The following is a 20,596-nucleotide window of genomic DNA, read 5'->3' on the forward strand; positions in this document are numbered from 1 at the left end:
CCGGGGCTGGGAAAAGGGGCTTTTCTTTTGTTTTGCAGATACATCCACCCACTGAGGGACTTGAATTTTTGTTTTTTTCAAACATGACTCCAGGCAGTGCTTTTATTACTGAGTGTCCTGTTCTCAGTGCCCAGTTATTTATGGTTAAATTACTCAAGTGTCTAGAAAGAACTAGTAGGACCCTAGCCAGCCATAATGCAGCATCTCCCACTCCTCTTCCCACCCCCAACCACGGGGCTAGGAATTCTTTAGATGCCACAGAATCATACCATCCTACCCAATCTAGAATTGATCTGGTCACCAAGTAAGTTGGGATCCTGGAGGGTTCCCAAGAAACAGTATCCCTAGTGGAAAGAGGTCATCGAGGTCAGAAAGACCAGGTTGATTTTGTATGTTCTGAAAGTCGTTTACTCCCTCCAGGCCCGCTTCCTTTTCTGTAAAATGACCATACCTGAGGGTGTTGTGAGGACTACACGAGAGGACTTAAGGTACTCCATGCAGAACGAGCCCTCAGGCGACGGCTGTTATTAATCCTGATTCTGCCACTGGCGGCAGGGGAGGTTTCCTGAAACACCTATGGTATTCAGTGACCCTAAAAATCTGGGAAATCGGAGTGGCTCAAGTGTTGGGAGAGGCAGGGTGCTTGTGATCCTAGCATTTGGGAAGCGGACTCCGAAGGATCGCACTTCGCGGACGGCCTCAGCTACTTATCGAGGCACTTGGCAACTCAGTGAGACCCTGTTTCAGAAATTAAAAAGATTAAAAAATAGGGCTGGGGTGGGGGGTAGCTCCGAGGTACATTGCCCCAAGGTTCCATCCTCAGTATTGGAGAGAGAGAGAGAGAGAGAGAGAGAGAGAGAGAGAGAGAGTGAGTTCATGTCTCGTGGAAATTCAGAAGCCAGTTTGGTGGATTCAAGCAAATACTGTGTGGAGCCTACTAGAGCAGAGGTACTTGGGGTTGCCAGCTGCCACAAACCAGCAAAAGGAGACCTAATGCCCAGGGGAGCCTCTAGGCCAGATCCCTAGGAGCAAGGAGGAGGGGGGTTGGTGCAGACTTTGGTGAAGCAATTACAGGGCTCTTTGTTCTGTTTTTGTGGTATTAAGTATTGAACCCAGGCGCAGTCTACCTCTGAGCTGCACCCTCAGCTCTATTTTATTTTTGAAATAGGTTCTCCCTAAGGTCCTGAAGGGCTCACTAAGTGTGCTATCCTCAAACATGTGATCCTCCTGTCTAAGCCTCCCAAGTCCTGGGATTCCAGGCGTGTGCCACCGCGCCTGGCCAATTACAGGTTTGTAACTGGTGCTAAGGTTGAGTCCCTCAGCCCAGCAGGGCTCTCTTTTCATCCCTTCCCTGGCAGATGGCTTTGTAAACATTCTTAGGACTTTCCCCATCTTCTTCCAGTGCTTTAAGCCCAGCTTTGTCCTCTCGCAGTCAGGGTGCCTGGGGGCAGGAGGACTCAGATCCCAGCTTGGCAGCTGGCCTCCTTCAGTGACTAAGCTTTTTTCTGTCTTCACCTGGGACCCTCCAGAGGGTGGAGAGGAGTCTACAGCCAGCGGAAAGCATGACCCTATTTGGAGCCCCTAGCGGGAACCTGGGAAGTTGTGTGTGTGTGTGTGTGTGTGTGTGTGTGTGTGTGTGTGTGTGTGTCTGTGCGCGGGAGTGCACAGTGGCTAAGGGGCTTCCTGTTGCAACTTTCAGCTGGTTGAGGTCTCTTGGAGGAGGAGGTGGCTTCCTGCCCCATTGTGCAGGACTTCAGTGTTTCTCAGGAATACTTACTGTGGGTTCTCAATAATCACTTGGAAAGATGTGTTTGTTCCCATCATCCTGCAAGTTATGAGTGCCTTCTGTATGCAGAAGCAGCAGTGCATACTATCATTGGGGAAGGTGACCAGGAAAGACATTTGGCCAAGGTCTTCAATTCAGGCTTTTGATGTTATCTCAAAATGAGTTTTTACATTATAAAGAATACACTATCCACTTTGATCAAAGACCCTGTGTTTATATCATTAAACTTGTGCCATACTACCAGACCACTGTGCCTGTGGAGCTCTGTAAATTATTATATTTTAATAAATCTTATAGTTAACTTGTGAGCAGCACAATTATGTAGTAATTTTCAGCATCAGAAGCATTGTTAAACCTTTAAAAATATGACTCAGCTGGGCGTAATGGTTCACATTTGTAATCTCACTACTTGGGAGGCTAAAACAGGAAGATCACAAGTTCACAGCCAGCCTCGGCAACTTAATGAGGCTATCAGCACTTAGAGAAACCCTGTTTCCAAATAAAATAGATTTGGGTTCAATATCAGGTTCAATACCCAGCACCATGAAAAATAAATAAATAGAAAAAATAAAAGCCAGGCATGGTGGCGCACGCTTGTAATCCCTGGGCTTGGGAGGCCGAGACAGGAGAATCACGCAGGTTCAAAGCCAGCATCGCTGGCTTAAGAGACCCTGTTTCCAAATAAAAATAGGTCTGGGAGTGTAGCCCAGAGGTAGAAGGGATTTCAGGAACCCCAGTACCACCAAAAATAAATAAATAAATAAATAAAGTGTAAAAAAATCAGGATGGGGATGTAGCTTGGAGATAGAATGCCTTTAGGTTCAATCCCCAGCAGCACACGCACATACAAATTAAATAAATAAGTAAATAAGTAAATAAATAAATAAGGATGGGGATATAGCTCAGTGGTAGAATGACCCTGTGTCCAATCCCCAGTACCACACAAAAAAATAAAAGTAAGAATAATAATAGAGACTGAGGCTGGGCATGGAGGCACACATTGTAATCCCAGCATTAGGGAGGCTGAAACAGGAGGATAATGGTTCGAGGCCAGCCTCAGCTACTTAGGTCCTTTGCAACTCAGTGAGACCCTGTTTCAAAATTAAAGAATTAAGCCAGGTGTGGTGGTGCACGCTTGTAATCCAAGCGCTTGGGAGGCTGAGACAGGAGGATCGCACAGGTTCGAAGCCAGCCTCAGCTACGTAGTGAGGCTCTCAGCAACTTAGTGAGACCCTGTTTCCAAATAAAGTATAAAATAGGTCTGGGAGTAGATCCTGGAAGTATAAAAGCCCCTGGGTTCCACCCCCAGTACCACCAAAAATAATAATAAAAAAAAAAAGAGCCAGGTGTGGTGGTGGTGCACGTAATCCCAGCATTCCAGAGGCTTAGACCAGAGGATCGCGGTTTGTGGACAGCCTCAGCTACTTAAGCCCTCCACAACTTAGTGAGACCCTGTTTCAAAATAAAGAATAAAAAATAGGGCAGGGGGTATAGCTTAGAGGTAGAATGTCCCTGGGTTCCATCCCCAGACCTGCAAAAGAAAGGAAGGAAGGAAGGAAGGAAGGAAGGAAGGAAGGAAAGAAAGAAAGAAAGAAAGAAAGAAAGAAAGAAAGAAAGAAAGAATTAAAAATAGCTGGGGGTATAGCTAGGAGGTAGAATGCCCCTGGGTTCCATCCCCAGTACCACAAAAAGAAAAAAGAAAAGCCGGGACTGTTCGCGGACAGCCTCAGCTACTTAGTGAGGCCCTCTGCAACTCAGTGAGACCCTGTTTCAAAATAAAAATACAAAATAGGGCAGCAGGTATAGCTCGGAGGTCAAATGCTCCTGGGTTCCATCCCCAGACCCACAGAAAAAAAAAAAAAAAAAAGAGAAAAAAGAAAAGAAAAATATGTCTTAATCTTTGTTTGTAATCTTGTTTCCATCATCTTTTTTGGAGTGTGTGTGTGCACACATTTGTGTGTTTTACTAGGGATTGAACTTTGTTTGAACCTGAGTCATTCTACCTCTGAGCTATAAACCTACCCCTATTCTATTATTATTTTGAAACAGGTTCTCACTAAGTTGCAGAGGGCTTCACCAAGTTGCTCAGGCTGGCTGCGAATCGCGATCCTCCTGTCTTAACCTCCTGAGTACTGGATTACAGGTGCTTTGTTATCCATTCAAAGTGAGCTCGGTGTCTCTTGACCTCACAGAGCTGGAGCCATGAGGGACACACTGACTGCAAATAAATAGTCGTGCAGTCCAAGTGTCGTATAAGGGATGAGCTAGACTCCTGTTTTGGGGGAATTTTCCCAGAGGAGGTGACTTCAGAGCTGGCTTTGCAAAGACCACAGGAGTTTGGGGAGGGGTGTGGAGGAGGAAGGAAGGGAAGCATTTCTGTCTTTGTGTGTGCATGCGTGAAGGTAGGGATTTGACCCACTGGCATTCTACCTCTTAGCTGTAACCCCAGCCTTTTGTTTTTCAAATAGGTCTCTCCAGGTTGCTGAAGAGTCTAAGTTGATGAGGCTGGTCTTGAACCTGCGAACCTCCTGCCTCAGCCTCCCAAGTACCGGGATAACAGGCATGTGCCACCATGCCTGACTGCATTCCAGTCTTTAAGAACAGCATGTACATCTGGGTAGGGCAGCACATGCTTGTAATCCCAGTACTTGGAAGGCTAAAACAGAGGATCGCAGGATTGAGGCCAGTCTCAGCAATTTAGCAAGACCCTATTTTTTTGTTGTTGTTGTTGTTGTTGTTGTTTTGTTGTTTTTTTTTTTTTGTGTGTGTGGGTTTTTTTTGTGTGTGGTACTGGGGGTAGAACCCAGGAGCTTTTCTCCCTCCGGGCTATACTCCCAGACCTTTTTAAAAATACTTTATTTGGAAACACATTCTCATTAAGTTGCTGAGAGCCTCACTAAGTAGCCGAGGCTGGCTTCGAACCTGTGCAATCACCCTGTCTCAGCCTCCCAAGTACTGGGATTACAAGGGTGTGCCATCACGCCTGGCTCCTGTTTTTGTTTTTGTTGTTAAATAGGGTTGGGAGTATAGCTTGAAAAAAAAAAAAAAGAGTAGCATGTGCAAAGGCACAGAAGCATGGACAGAGCATGTTTCAGGACGCTGAGGACTGGTCAGGGCTGGAGGGAAGCGTGAGGTGAGGGCAGGATGGGGAAGCAGAGCAGGGCCATGTCTTATGCCCCCTTGCCTGCCTGTCTGTCACTGTGTTTGGCTGTGAGTCAGTAAAGCTGGTGATGAGAGGCGGGTGCGGGGCGGCCTGGGGACCAGCCTAGGGTGGGAAAAGCAGACTGACCAGGCAGGAGGTGTGCAGAGTTCAGGAGCCTTATGTGTCCCTCCAAAAAGAGAATATCAACAAATGTAGACAATTGCATGAAAATGTACAAGAGCCAGGTGTGGTGGCGCACGCTTGTAATCCCAGCATTTGGGAGGCTGAGACCAGAGGATCGCGGTTGGCAGACAGCCTCAGCTACTTAGTGAGGCCCTCTGCAACTCAGTGAGACCTGGTTTCAAAATAAAGAATAAAAAATAAGGCAGGGCGTGTAGCTCGGAGGTCAAATGCCCCTGGGTTCCATCCCCAGACCCTCAAAAAAAAAAAAAAAAAACCACAACAAATGTCTATAGTACTGTCTGGCTTATTAAAGACATCAAATAGCTGAGTGTGGTGATGCACGCTTGTAATCCTAATACTTGGGAGTCTGGGATGGGAGGATCACAGATTGGAGCACAACTTCAGCAAGTAACGAAACTTTCATTAACTCTGAGAGACCCTGTTCCAAAATAAAAATAAAATAGGGCTGGGATGTAGCTCAGAGGTAGAATGCCCCTGTGTTCAAGCACCAGTACCACGGGGGGTGGGGGGGGCATACCATTGAGCCCTAGCCTGGACGCCATCCCTCACCATGGCGGCAGGCGCCTGTGAGAGTGAAACGCGGTTGGCGTGGGAGGCGTGGCACACGTGGCTGTCCTTGTAACAGGGAGGAAAAGGTGACACAGATGCTTGGCCAAGAGAAGTACTTCAAACAGGCTCAAAGTATGACAGGGGCTTGGGTTCTAATCCAGACTCTGCTTCCTAAAGACAAATTCCTCTCTGAACCTGGGGTCCCACAGCCTGTAAAGAGTATACTAATACAGAAAGTACAAGAGAGGTTGCCCGGGAAGGGGAGGGAGAAACGAGCTGATTAATAAATAGATGGTCAGTTTTGCAAGATGAAAGAAACTTTGTGGAGCCGGGCATGGTGGCGCACGCTTGTAATCCCAGTTTTTGGGAGGCTGAGACAGGAGGATCGCATTTCGCGGCTGGTCTCAACTACTTAGTGAGGCCCTTTGCAACTTAGTGAGACCCTGTTTCACAATAAAGAATAAAAACTAGGGTTGGGGGTGTGACTTGGAGGTCAAATGCCCTTGGGTTCCATCCCCAGTACCGCAAAAAAAAATAATAAAAAAAAAGGTTGGGGTGTAGCTTGGAGGTAGAATGCCCCTGGGTTCAATCCTTAATACGGAAAAAAAAAAAAAAGAATGTGGGAGCCAGGCATGGTGACACATGTTTGTAATCCCAGCATTTGGGAGGCTGAGACAGGAGGATTGCGGCTGGTAGACAGCCTCAGCTACTTAGTGAGGCCCTCTGCAACTCAGTAAGACTTTGTTTCAAAATAAAGAATAAAAAATAGGGCTGGGGGGGTATAGCTTGAAGCTAGAATGCCCCTGAGTATCACACACACCCCACACCACAACCTTTGAGAGATTGGTTGCATAACAATATGAATGTACTTAATTCTACTTTTTAATTTTTTTTATATTTTACTTTTTATTTTTATCTTTTTTTTTTTTTTTTTTTTGCAGGTCTGGGGATGGAACCTAGGGGCATTCGATCTCCAAGCTACACCCTCTGCCCTATTTTTTTATTCTTTATTTTGAAACAAGGTCTCACTAATTTGCAAAGGGCCTCACTAAGTAGCTGAAGCTGTCCGTGAACTGCGATCCTCCTGTCTCAGCCTCACGAATGCTGTGATTACAAGCGTGCGCCACCACGCCCGGCTTTACTTAATGCTACTGAATAATATACTTCATGGTTGAGATGAAGCTGGGTGTGGTGACACAAGCCTATAATCCCAGAACTTGGGAGGCTGAGAAAGGAGGATTGTAGTTTGAGGAGAGTCTCGGCAATGTAGAGGCTCTCAGCAACCTAGCAAGACCCTGTTCCAAAATAAATAGGAGGACCGGAGGTCTAGCTCAGAGATAGAATGCTCCTGGGTTCAATTTACACACACACACACACACACACACACGGCACACCCCTGTATTCCTAGTACTTGGGAGGCTGAGACAGGACAATTGCAGGTTTAAGGTCAGCCTCCGCAATTTAGCAAGACCCTGTTTCAATATAAAAAATAAAAAGAGCTGAGAGTGTATCTCAGTGGTAGAATGTCCCTGGGTTTAATACTCAGCAACACACACACAGAGGTTAAGATATTTATGTCATGTTTATTTTACTATAAGTGTGTGTGTGTGTGTGTGTGTGTGTGTGTGTGTGTGTGTGTGTGTTATTGGAGAGTACCTCGACACCCCCATCCCTACTTTTTTTTTGTGGTACTAAAAATGAAACCGAGGGGCCTTCTACCTCCAGACTACACACCAGACCTATTTTATATTTTATTTGGAAACAGGGTTTCACTAAATTTCTGCGAGCCTCACTAAGTAGCCGAGGCTGGCTTTGAACCTGCGCGATCCTCCTGTCTCAGCCTCCCAAGCGCGGGGATTACACGATGTGCCACCATCCCCGGCTTCCCCCATCCCTATTTTATTTTTTATTTTGAAATAGGGTCTCACAACTAGGCATGGTGGCACACGCTTCTAATCCCAGCTTTCAGGAGGCTGAAACAGGAGGATTGCAACTCAGTGAGATGCTGTTTAAAAATAAAGAATAATAATAAAAAAAAAAATAAGCCAGGCATTATGGTATATGCTTGTAATCCCAGCATTTGGGAGGCCAAGACAGGAGGATCACAGTTCTTGGACAGCCTCAGCTATTAGCGAGGCCCTCCGCAACTTAGTGAGATCCCGTTTCAAAATAAAGAATAAAGCCGGGCGTGGTGGCACACGCTTGTAATCCCCGCACTTAGGAGGCGGAGACAGGAGGATCGCGCAGGTTCGAAGCCAGCCACGCGCGCTGTCTTAGGAGACCCTGTTTCCAAATAAAAATGTAAAAATAGGTCTGGGAGTGTAGCCCGGAGGTAGAAGGGCTTCCAGGAACCCCAGTACCACCACCAAAAAAAAAAAAAGAAGAATAAAAAAAAATAGGGCAGGGGTGTAACTCAGAGGTAGAATGCCCCTGCGTTCCATCCCCAGTATTGGGGAAAAAAAAGAAGAAAGAAAAAGAAAGAAAGAAAGAAAGAAAGAAAGAAAGAAAGAAAGAAAGAAAGAAAGAAAGGGTCTCATTAAGTTGCAGAGGGCCTAAGTTGCTGAGGCTTACTATGAACCTATAATCCTCCTGTCTCAACCTTCTAACCAAGTACTGGGATTCCAAATGTATGCTACCCTGCCTGGCTCTATTTTACTACAATTTATTTATTTATGTAGAGAAAAGTCTTACTCTGTTGCCAAGGCTGGTTTCAAACTCTTGCTGAAGTATTCTTTCTATCTCAACCTCCTCAGTAGCTGAGACAACAGTTTTGGGCCTCTACAAGTGTCTACTACTGTGTGTGTGTGTGTGTTTGTGTGTGTGTGTGTACGCGCACGCGCATGCGTGAGCGTTACTGGGGATTGAACCCAGGAGTCTTCTACCTCTGAGCTGCACCCCTAGCCCTATTTCTTATTCTTTATTGTGAAACAGGGTCTCACTAAATTGTGGAGGGCCTCACTAAGTAGCTGAGGCTGGCCATGAACTATGATCCTCCTGTCTCAGCCTCCCAAGTACTGGGATTACAAGCATATGGCACCATACCCAGCTCCTAATTCTTTTTCTTTTTTCTTTTCTTTTCTTTCTTTCTTTCTTTTATTTATTTATTTATTTATTTATTTATTTATTTATTTATTTTATTTTTGGTACTGGTATTGAACCCAGGGACACTTTACCTCTAAGCTACACACAGCCAGCTCTTTTTACTTTGAAACAGGGTCTCTCTAGGTTACTGAGAGTCTCTTTAAATCACTGAGGCCAGCATCCAACCTGTGATCCCCCTGTCTCAATCTCACAAGTACTGGGATGACAGGCGTGCACCCAGAATAAGTTTTTCAGTGTGTGTGTATGTGTATGGTACTGGGGATGGAACCCAGAGGCTTTCTACCTCCAGGCTACACTCCCAGACCTATTTTATATTTGGAAACAGGGTCTGAGAGCCTCACTAAGTAGCTGAGGTTTGTTTCAAATCTGCATGATCCTCCTGCTCAGCCTCCCAAGTACTGAGCGTGCGTGATTACAAGAGCGTGTGGGATTACAAGCGTGTACCACTACACCTGCCTCAGGACAATTTTTATTTTTTTATTTTTTGTTTTTTAATTTTTGTGGTACTGGGGGTGGAACCCAGGTGCTTTCTACCTCTAGGCTACACCCCCAGCCCTATATTTTATAATTTATTTGGAAACAGGGCCTCACTAAGTTGCTGAGAGCCTCACTACATAGCTGAGGCTGGCTTCGAACCTGTGCTATCCTCCTGTCTCAGCCTCTCAAGCGCGGGGATTACAAGCATGTGCCACCACGCCTGGCTCAGGACAAGTTCAAGGCCAATGTCGGCAACTTGGTAATACCCTGTTTCAAAAATACAAAGGGCTAGGGTTAGCTCGGTGGTAGAATGTCCCTGAGTTCAATCCCCAGTCCCGCACACAGACAAAAAGTGTGATAGTAGTGACCGAGTTAATGGAGCCAGAGGGCTAGCTGAGACGATGGATGTGAAGTGCACCCCTCACTCCTACTCATAACAACACTCATGTCTGCCACTCAGCTGCCGCTGAAGCAGGGTCAGAGCTTCCACATTACCAGTGACTCCTCACCACAACCCTCTTGGCTCGGAGCGATTATTACCACCACTTTCCAGATGAAAACCAGAAACACAGAGAAGCTGCATAGGGTGCCCAAGGTACCCAGTGAGGAAACACTCGGTGACTAACAGATACTGTTGGTGCTGTCAAAGAAGCATTAAAGGAATCCCCGTCGTCGCGGGAGAATGCAACGAGACTGCGCTAGATCCACGGTGGACTGTGATGCGTGACTTCCACTGAGCCCGAGGCGCTGCCTCCTGCTGCCGGGGGATCAGAGACTAGAGAAGATGTGTGTCTGAGGTGAGCCCAGGGGAACAGGCAGGTCTTGGGCCTGGGGTGGGGACAAGGAAGCAGACCAGACAGTGATAGGCAGGAAGGTCCCTCAGACATTTAAGAAAAGAGCAAACATCTCCCACGGGCTGGAGCGCCAGGCAGAGCAGGGGTGGACGATGAGCTGCCAAAGACAGGCCGAGGCAAGGGCCTGGAGCCATCAAAGGAATAAAGGCTGCCAGCCCCTCAAAAGACTAAATCAGCCGGGCGTGGTGGCGCACGCTTGTAATCCCCACGCTTGGGAGGTGGAGACAGGAGGATCGCCAGGTTCAAAGCCAGCCTCACTGGCTTAAGAGACCCTGTTACCAAATAAAATAAAATAGGTCTGGGAGTGTAGCCCAGAGGTAGAAGGGCTTCCAGGAAACCCAGTACCACCAAAAAAAAAAAAAAAAAGACTAAATCACGGGGCCAAGGGTGGACAGAGGAGAGCTCAGCAAGTCAAACCAAGGAGTGAGTTTTATTTGCTGGCTGATGGTGATGTGCTGAAGACAACTGGGGGACCGATGCTTGGAGCCACACAGGGCAGAGGGAGGTGGGCCGGGGAGGAGTGGGAGCCCGTACAAGCCTCGCAGCAGTCCTAGGAAAAAGACCCCTGAAGGGCCATATGGACTCAGGCGATGGCAGTAGAGGGAGGGAAGGGTTGGAACAGGAAGGCTGGCGGGCTGGTGACTGAAGTGAAGAGCTGAAGGCACGCACCAGTCCACGGAGAGAGCTGGCAGAGGGACCGCAGAGGAGGTGTGAGCGCAGGCTCATATCCCTTGGATGAGAGGGTCAGTGGGTCCTTGGGAGGACGTTTCCTAGTAGACAGTAACGAAAGCCTTGAGCTAAAGGAAGGAAAATGAGTGCCAAAGGCAGCGATGTGCTAGTTTGGGTGAGATTACTAAGAAAGACTTCTACCTGGTATTTTAGGTTCTTACAACTTTCTTTTTTGGGTCTAAGGACTGAACACATTCTGCCTCTGAGCTGCACCCCCTGCCCTATTTTTTTATTCTTTATTTTGAAACAGGGTCTCACTGAGTTGCAAAGGGCCTTACTAAGTAGCTGAGGCTGTCCGCAAACCACAATCCTCCGGTCTCAGCCTCCCGAATGCTGGGGTTACAAGTGTGCGCCACCACACCCGGCTTATTCTACTTCCTTAGGAGGCAGGGTCTCATTAAGTTGCGGAGGGCCTCATTAAGAAGCTCTCCATCCTCCTGTCTCAGCCTCTTAAGTAACTGAAGGATTGCAGGTTTGTGCCACCGCAACCAGCTCCAATAACCTTTTGAAAATATCTTCCAAGTTGGGTCATGGGATCTGGCATGGACTTTCTGTTCTCAAGGTCTTTGGGCCAACATGTCCCCGGGAGACCTCTTCTCCTCCATCCGAACAGGTCACCTCTGCGTCACCTCACCTCTTGCCCTTTTCCTCCTGGAAGCGAGCAACAGAAGCTGTTCCACGTGGCAGAAGTTAATGAAGACTTGCTCTTGGCACAAACCAACTTCATCTCTGAGAGGAGGAGGAGATGGGTTAAACTGCACGTTCTAGCCAACAGCTTGGAAAGCGTGGAGCCCAGCACAGCAGGAGAATGGAGAGAGGCCAGAGGAGAGAGGCGGACCAGGCAGACGCGCGCCGAGCTCACTTGACCCTTCAGTGTCTGAGCAGACTCATCACCTTTGTGAACAGGTTATGAAGGGTGGGGAGAGTTGCCCCCCAAGTCCCTATGACATTGGGAACACAAGATACAATAGACTATGGAAAACTGCCTCAGGTGCCACCTTTAATAAAATCACCCCAAGGTAACCTTTACTTGACATCTATTAAATTTGTAGTGATTGTTCAGTTTTTGTTTTCTTTCCTGTATTTTTCTTTTTTTTTTTTTGTACTAGGGTTGAACCCAGGGTCATTGTACCTCTGAGATATACCTCTCTAGCCCTGTTTTATTTATTTTTATTTGGAAATGGGTCTTGCTAAACTGCTGAGGCTGGCCTCAAACTTACACAATCCTCCTATTCCGGCCTCCCATGTGCTGTGATTACAGGCGTATGGCACCACGCCCGGCTCTGCTTTTTGCTTTCTAAACATTTGGATGGAGGGTAAGATCATGCATGAGAAAATCCAAATGTCTATGTTCTGCCTTCTCAGAGTATGGCCCGTGCACTGGCAGTATTGGCATCACGTGGGAAATTGTGAGAAGTGAAAAGATCCATCGGAATCTGCGCTTCAGCACAGCCCCCGCTGCCCCCGTATTCCTGCTGACGGAGCACCTGGGTTCCTATGAAGCGTCCCTCGGGCCTTCGATGCCCTCATAGCTCAGCTGTGGCGTGTGTCACATCCCATCTGGGGTGCAAGTCTGTGCCTGGGGTCTCTCGCTGCTGGGCGTGACTTCCTGGAAGGTGGGGCTGAGCACCGTGCGTGGCTCCGGTTCTCCGGTTCTCCGGTTCTCCGGTTCTCCAGTTCTCCGGTTCTCGGTTCTCCGGTTCTCTCGCATCAAGCACAATGGCCGGAAGCAGCAGATCTAGGTTTGGGTTCTGTTCTGCCTTTACAAGCTGTGGGTGTTGTACCTTCACGAGACACTCTCCAGTCCTCCCAGGGGACCCCTCCAGTTCTGCTTAAAAGCTGAAGGTGGTTCTGTACAGTCTGTTTATGGGCTTCCTCTTCAAGAGACGCCCATGGCAGGTGGAAGGAAGAAGACGTCCAATTCCAGAGCAGACAGTGCCTAGGGGAGATCAGGGGCTTGGCCAGCGTTATCCCGACAGTTCACCCCAAGGCTGAATGGAAACCCAGAGGCCTGTGCGTCGGGTGCCCTAGGAGGTAGTGGTGGTCGTGCTGCCTCTATTTTTTTTTGGGGGGGGATTGAACTTAGGGGTATTCTGCTTCCGAGCTACACTCCCAGTCCTATTTATTTATTTATTCATTTATTTTTATTTTTGACACTGGGAATTGAAACTAGATGCATTCTACCTTCACGCCACATCTACAGCCCAGTTGATAACTTCTTTGGAGACAGGATCTCACTAGGCTGCTGAGAGCCTAAGTTGCCCAGGCTGGATTTGAACCTGTTCGATCCTCCTGACTCAGCCTCCCAAGTACTGGGATTACAAATATGCACCACCATACCCAGTCCTTCTTTTTTTTATTTAGTGGTACTAGGGATTGAACCCAGGGGCACCCTCAGCCCTATTATATTTCTTATTTTGAAATACTTAAAGCTGGGCGTAGTAATCCCAGTACTTGGGAGGCTGAGACGGGAGAATCGCAGGTTCAAAGCCAGCCTCAGCTACTTCATGAGAGAGACTTAGTGAGGCTTTCAGCAACTTAGCCAGACTCTGTCTCCAATAAAAAAAAGAAAGAAAAAGGAAGAAAAAAGGTCTGGAGTGTACACACACCAAAAAAAAAAAAAAAAAAAGAAGAAGAAAGAAAAGAAAAGAAAAGAAAGAAATAGGGTCTTACTAAATTGCTGAGGCTAGCCTCAAACCTAACAATCCTCCTGTCTCAATCTTCCAAGTACTGAGATTATAAGCACAGGCCATCATGCCCAGTTTTTTTTAATTTTGAAACAGGGTCTCACTAAATTGCTGAAGCTGGCCTCGAACCTGTGATCCTTCTGTCTCAGCCTCCCAAATACTGGGATTATAAAAATATGACACCACAACTGGCTTACTGCCTCCAATTTGTGTGTGTGCCTGCGTGTGCGTGTGTGTGTGTGTGTGTGTGTGGTGCTGGGGATTGAACCCAGGGGCATTCTACTGCTGAGCTACACCTCCTGCCTATTTAATTTTTTTTGAAACAGCATCTCACTGAGTTACTAAGGCTGGTTTCAACCCTGTGATCCTCCCGAGTACTGACATGACAGGCATGTGCCACCACTCCTGGCTACTGCCTACCTTAGGAAGCGGCTCAGAGAGGCTGTGCGACCTGCCTGCGCTCCCAGCACGCCATGGGGCTCCAGTGCAGTGACTGTCTTGGGCAGCAGAGTGCAGGAAGCTCCGCCTGGGGCTGCTGGAAGGCCAGGGATCCGAGACGGAGACCCAGGACAGGCCCAGCAGACTCCCTCCCAGGCTTCTCCAGTTTCCAGCTTTGCCTGACATCACCATGGGAGAAACATGAGAAGACCCCCGTGTCCGCAGGCTTTCACAGATGCAGCTGGGCGGGGACACGCCGGCAGGGCCTGGGCAGGCTCCGAAGCGCTGGACCTCCAGGCGGGGCCATGGAGTCAGGGGCGCGGCTGTAACATCACTCAGAGAGCCTGAGCTCTAGAGAGTCCGTGGCCCACCCGAGGGGCCGGACCTGGAGCCGCACAGGCCTCCAGAAGTTTATAGCAACGAATAGCTATGAATAGCAATGAGTCTGGGAGGAGATGAGGAAGGGGTCGGGAAGAGAGATTTCTTCCTAGTGTAGAAGTCAGTCCTGCCGAGCCCAAACCACTCAGCACTACTCTGCATGTGCAGCTCCGGGATGGAGGAAGATCTGTGTTGATCTTTTTGTTTGTTTGTGTTTTTGAGCTGAGATTTCCCTATGTTGTCCAGGCTAGCCTTGAACTCCTAGACTCGAGTAATCCTCCTGCCTCGGCCTCCTGTGTAGCTGGGACTATAGGTACATGCTATTGTGCCTCTCTTTTTTGGGGTGTGTGGTACTAGGAGGGTGTATCTAGGGGCATTCTGATTCTGTGCTACATCTCTAGCCCTATTTTATTTTGAAACAGCATCTCACTAAGTTGCTGAGGGTGGCCTCAAACCTACAATCCTCCTGTTTCAGCCTCCAAGTACTCTGATTATAGGCATGTGCCACCACACCTGGCTCACTGTGTCCTTCTTGGTATTTTTATTTATTTATTTATTTTTCTGGGGATTGAACCCAGGAGCATTCTACCCACATCCCAAGCCCTTTTTATTTTTTATTTTGAAATAGGGTCTCACTTAGTTGCTGAGGCTAGCCTCAAACCTGTGATCCTCCTGTCTCAGCCTCCCAAGTACTGGGATTACAGGCATGTGCCACCACGCCTAGTGGTACTTTTCTTTTCTTTCTTTCTGGTGCTGGGAATTGAATCCATGGCATCATGCATGCCAGGTACATATCCTACCACTGAGCTACAGCCCCAGCCATCTGGTATTTTTTCAATCCAGAAGAGGCTAAGAGGTACTCAGATGCAAGGGAGGGGACTCAGCTACAGTCTGCCAGCCCTCCGTCAAAGCACTGATGCCCTGACACCCTGCAAGAGGTCTGTCCACAGATTCTCAGCATCCTGCCCCAGCTAGGATCTCCGCCAGCCAATCGTTGTTACTGACGGATTACTAATGTGTGAAAGAATTCTCCCCCTCTGGTCCCTGCTGCCTCATTCAGAGTCCAGTGTTTTTCTGCACTTTAAGTTTTATTATTTTTTTTCTCCAGTTCAGATGTTGAGGGCTTCCTCTTCGATCTTTCTCGTTTGTGCAATCTCGGTAGACGGTCCTGTCAGCAGAACTATAAAATAAAAAAGGCAACAGAATTGGAGAGGTTTCCCCTGTGGCCCCAGGAGACCTTGTGGGAACAAGAGGAAGAGGCCGGGGCCTGACCCCCTGAACGAGTCACTCATCTGTAAAATGGGACCGCGCTGCTGGCCAACATGAGAACGGCTTCGGGGTAAATGAGTGGCAACGCGATGCCAGGCAGGCGTGTGGTGGCCCTCCAGCTGCGGTGAGAACGTCACTGCGGCTGTTACCTGCCACGTGGTTAGACTTGGGTCTCCCACAGGGCAATGGGCACTAAGTGAGAAAACTGTCAGAGGCTGTGTAGCTGCCACCTTGAGTGGGTTCACGCTTCAACTAACAGGTGTCAGGAGGCGGAGCTGGGTCTGGAGCCTGCAGTGTCCCTGACAATCACCAGAGCTGCCATGTACGGAGCATTTACTCTGTGCTAAGAAGTATTAACGTTTGTTTGTTGGTTGGTGACACTGGGGATTGAACCCAGGGGCGATCTACCTCTGAGCTGGACCCCCAGCCCTTTTATTTTGAAGCTGGGTCTCACGAGGTTGCCGAGAGTCCCACTATGGCCGAGGCTGGTCTCCAACCTACGACGCTTCTGTCTCAGCCTCCTGAATACTGGAATTACAGACATGCACCACCGTGTCCAGCTAGTAATATGTCTTAAGCAATTTTTTGTAGTAATGGGGATTGAACTCAGGGGCATTCTACCTCTGAACCCTATTTTATTCTTTTTTTTTTTTTTTTTTTTTTGCAGGTCTGAGGATGGAACCCAGAGTCATTCTACCTCCAAGCTACACCCCCTGCCCAATTTTTTATTCTTTATTTTGAAACAGGATCTCACTGAGTTGCAGAGGGCCTCACTAAGTAGCTGAGGCTGTCCGCGAACCTCAATCCTCCGGTCTCAGCCTCCCAAATGCTGGGATTACAAGCGCGCCACCACGCCCAGCTTCCTATTTTATTCTTTTATTTTGAAACAAGTTGCAGAGGGCCTCACTAAGTTGCTGAGGCTGGCTGCGAACCTGCAACCCTCCTGTCTCAGCCTCTTATGTATGGGGACTGCAGGTGTGCGCCACCACGCCAGGCTCCCTTAGGACTTTTGGAGCCCTGCGGCCTGCCTGGTGGCCCAGATGTCACCCAGCGCACACGCAAATCAGATGGACGGCACAGTGACGTTAACCACACGGAGACCTCTCCAGATTGCTTGGCAGGGAGGAAGGAGCACTCTGGGAGGAGTCTCTGCTTGCCTCCCATGGTTGAAAATAAAACCTCTACCTGTATAGGAGCTGGGGCAGCCTGGACCGCAGCCTCAGGCAATGGAAATCTTTTCCAGAGCTGCTCATGAGGGGAGGATGCCTGGGAGTGCTGGGGCACTTCTCCCGGGTCAGGGCTCAGCCTGTTTCTGATCCCTGCCAGGGGCAGGTTCAAAGGAAACACCATATGTGAAAGCACTTTGCAGGAAGGTGTGGTCCGTGCAGGCGGCGAGGTTGTTTTCCTCCCTTCTGCAGATGTCAGGAAGAGATTCCATCTGTGCTCAAAAGACAGACTAGCCCATCCTGTAATAAAATGGGGGCTCCCTGCCTCCTCAGCAACTCCAGCCCCCAAGGAGGAAGCCCCTTCCAGGCTGTGTGTGTGTGTGTGTGTGTGTGTGTGTGTGTGTGTGGTTCTGGGCCTTGAACCCAGGGCATTCTACTTCTGAGCTATATCCCAGCCTTTTTAAAATTTTTTATTTTAGCCGGGCGTGGTGGCGCACGCTTGTAATCCCCGCGCTTGGGAGGCAGAGACAGGAGGATCGCGCAGGTTCGAAGCCAGCCACGCGCGCTGGCTTAGGAAACCCTGTTTCCAAATAAAAATGTAAAAATAGGTCTGGGAGTGTAGCCCGGAGGTAGAAGGGCTTCCAGGAACCCCAGTACCACCACCAACAAAAAATTTTTATTTTGAAACGGGGTCTCATAGAGTTTCTGAGGTCCTCACTAAGTTGCTCAGGCTGGTCTTGAACATGCTATCCTCTTGTCTCAGCCTCCCAAGTGTCAGCACATCTGGCTGATTTACTACTTCTTAATGGGGGCAGGGTCTGTGGATGACAGGGGAGGGAGAAAGACACAGATATACAGACCTTCCAGCGATTCCCACATTCGTTGCATAAGACAAAGGTAGTCATGGGCTCATCAGCACTGCGGGTCTGCACCTAAGAGACAGAAGAAGCACTCAGGAAAGTACTCCTCTGCTCTAGGACCTGCCATGGCTCCCACCGACTTTAAGAGTAGATCTAAATTCCAGATGTAGACACTGATATTCCTACCTCACTTTTGGTAATTTCCTTATCACTCAGGACTCCCTCATATGTACTTCCCTCTCCCCTGGACATCCATCAGCTCACTCCTGGCCTCTTACTGGCTCACCCTGGCCTTTGCACCTGCACTCTTGTTGCTCCTTCTGAGATGACTTCTCTGGTCTCAAGTCTGGTCTCTCATAGGGAGGGTCTCTGCATCACCCTGCACATGCTGTTAGCGACATGTCCCACTGACCAGAACTTTAGTGAGTACTAAGGCTGGAAGTACCTTAGAAATCACCTTGTTCATCTTCCTTATTTTACCAGCAGAAGGATTGAGGCCCAGAGAGGAAAAGGGACTTAAACATGATTGGAGTAGCCCAGCCTGAGGGTACACACTTGAAATCCAGTACTCGGGAGGCTGAGACAGGAGGATCGCAGATTCATGGCCAACCTCAGCAACTTAGTGAGGATGCGTTTCAAATTAAAATCATGAAAAAATAGGGCTAGCTAGGATTGTAGCTCAGAGGTAGAATGCCAGTGAGTTCAGTCTTTGGTACTATAAAAACAAAAACAAAGACTGATTTATGTTACATGTTCTGGTCTCTCATCCCTCCACCCATTGTTCAGGTGCAGGAATAAGGCTCCACAGCGAAGCCCTGGCATTTTAGATCTAACAGTCGCCTTTCTGATTTTCTAGGGCCAACCCAGGTTGGCCATGACACGTGGCAAGTCATCCCTTTGCTGACATTCTGCTGTGAATGACGTCAGCCAGGCATCTGCAGGCGGAAGAGTCCCTCAGCTAGCAAGTGCACCCAGCGGCCTGCCAGGAGGACACCGCGGGGCACAGCCTTGTTATGGACACCCATGACGCCTGGGAAGAGGAGGAGCAGGGCCTCTCTGGGTGAGAGGAGCCGATGGGCAGTTATTTCTGGAGGAAGGTAACGCACAGGAAGCACACCACTCCACGTGGAAATGTGCTGGGGAGAGCGCGGAGCTTGCACAAACACCTCCAAACCCCTGAGGTGAACTCTCTGAGGGAACCAGCCAAGCCAGCCTGCCTGCCTGCCTGCCTGCCTTCCTTGTGATACTGGGGATTGAATCCAGGGGCATTCGACTTCCAAGTCATACCTCCTGACCTACCTTATATTTTTCTTTTATTTATTTATTTTTTATTTTTTGCAGTACTGAGGATGGAACCCAGGGGCATTCTACCTCTGAGCTACACCCTCAGCCCTATTTTTTAGTCTTTATTTTGAAACCAGGTCTCACTGAGTTGCAAAGGGCCTCACTAAGTACCTGAGGCTGTCCGCGAACCACAATCCCCCTGTCTCAGCCTCCCAAATGCTGAGGTTACAAGGGTGTACCACCGCCCAGCTCCCATTTTTATTTTTAAGCAGGGTCTTGCTAAGTTGCTGAGTCTGGCTTTGAGTCTGTGATTCTCCTGTCTCCCGAGTCCTGGGGTTACAGGCGTGTCACCACGCCTGGCTGCAAGGTGCTCTTGATAAACCTTGATGGAGCAGATGGAGGAGGGAAGAGAGTTCTAGAATGACTAGACACCAATCAGAACCCACAAATACTGGTGCTCCAAGGGCATGGCACGTACCACCCCAAAATAGGAGGCTGCTCTCTGGCCCCAGAAGGCCCTACAAGGCCTCAAACTCCCCGTGCCAGGCCTGGTCTTCTCTTTTGGGACTTGGGGCTACATCCCTGGCTTCACCAGCCAAGCTGGCTGGGCTGCAGGCAGAAGGGTCTGGACTCTCCTCTCCCTGCCACTGGCCCACTCTGCTGAGCCTCGGTCCCCTGTGCATGTAATCAGGGAGCTGCGCTTCACAGTGCTAAATCTCCTTCCCACCATCAATGACTTGACTGAGTTTCTGTGCCCTTCCAGTGAGAAATGAACCCAGGGGCACTCTGCCTCTGAGCTACGCCTCCAGCCCTTTTTATCTTGAAATAGGATCTTACTAAGTTGATAAAGGTCTCACTAAGTTGTGAGGCTGGCCTGAACCTGTGATCCTTCTGTCTCAGCCTCTCAAGTACTGGGATTGCAGGTGTGCACTACAGCTGGCTCCAGGCCTTTTTGTCTCTTCAGGGCAGTCCAGAACATACTGGCCAAGCCTCATAGACACATAGCTGGCTGTTTCTACACCTAGAACATTTTCTAGAAGCTCCGGGCCGCCACGCTGGTGTCCGCCCTGAGGATCTCCCGGTCCTCCTGCCTGGCTGGCCTCCTCCACGGTGCCCTCGCCGGCCCACCTGGTTGTAGGTACAGTTCTTCTTCTTGCACTTGCTGCACTGGAAGAGGTCGGTGGTGGTGCCGCCTGTCTTGGCCATCTGGTGCTCACGGATGGCCTCCTGGGTCATGGCGTTCCTCAATTCCCTCAGCTCGTCGCTGGCCATTTCCTGGAGGAAAAAGAGTGTTTGGGAAGTCCAGGGGCTCTGCACCACACCCAGTTTCTTCTTTTTTCTGTTTTTTTTGTTTTTTGTTTTTTGGTACTGGGGGTTGAGCCCAGGGGCATTGTGCCTCTCAGCTACATCCTCAGCCCTTAAAAAAAGAAAAAAATTAGCCAAGCATGCTGGTGCAGGCCTGTAATCCCAGTACTTGGGAGACTGAGACAGAGGATCACACAGCCTTAGCACCATAATGAGACTCTCAGTTACCTAGGGAGACCTGTTTCAAAACAAAAACTAAACTGGGGTGGTGGCACACACTTGTAATCCCTGCGCTTGGGAGGCTGAGACAGGATAGCAAGGCTTGAAGTCAGCCTCAGCTACTTAGTGAGGCTCTCAGCAACTGAG

At 48.9% G+C, this 20,596-nt stretch overlaps 1 protein-coding gene across 1 annotated transcript in view; it reads right to left on the minus strand.

The window, feature by feature from the left end:
* Positions 1-12,553: 12,553 nt before the first annotated feature.
* Positions 12,554-20,596, minus strand: part of TCEA3 (transcription elongation factor A3) — a gene marked incomplete at both ends in the record, with an annotated part of 45,072 nt that continues 37,029 nt past the window's right edge. The window contains 4 exons of the mRNA XM_080691344.1: positions 12,554-12,782; positions 13,951-14,147; positions 17,642-17,713; positions 20,054-20,200. Coding sequence (XP_080547470.1) covers positions 12,554-12,782; positions 13,951-14,147; positions 17,642-17,713; positions 20,054-20,200 — 645 coding nt within the window. The remainder of the gene's footprint in view (positions 12,783-13,950; positions 14,148-17,641; positions 17,714-20,053; positions 20,201-20,596) is intronic.

The sequence above is a fragment of the Muscardinus avellanarius genome (genome assembly GCF_963383645.1).
Source record: "Muscardinus avellanarius genome assembly, chromosome: 3".
In the NCBI taxonomy this organism is placed as follows: Eukaryota; Metazoa; Chordata; class Mammalia; order Rodentia; family Gliridae; genus Muscardinus; species Muscardinus avellanarius.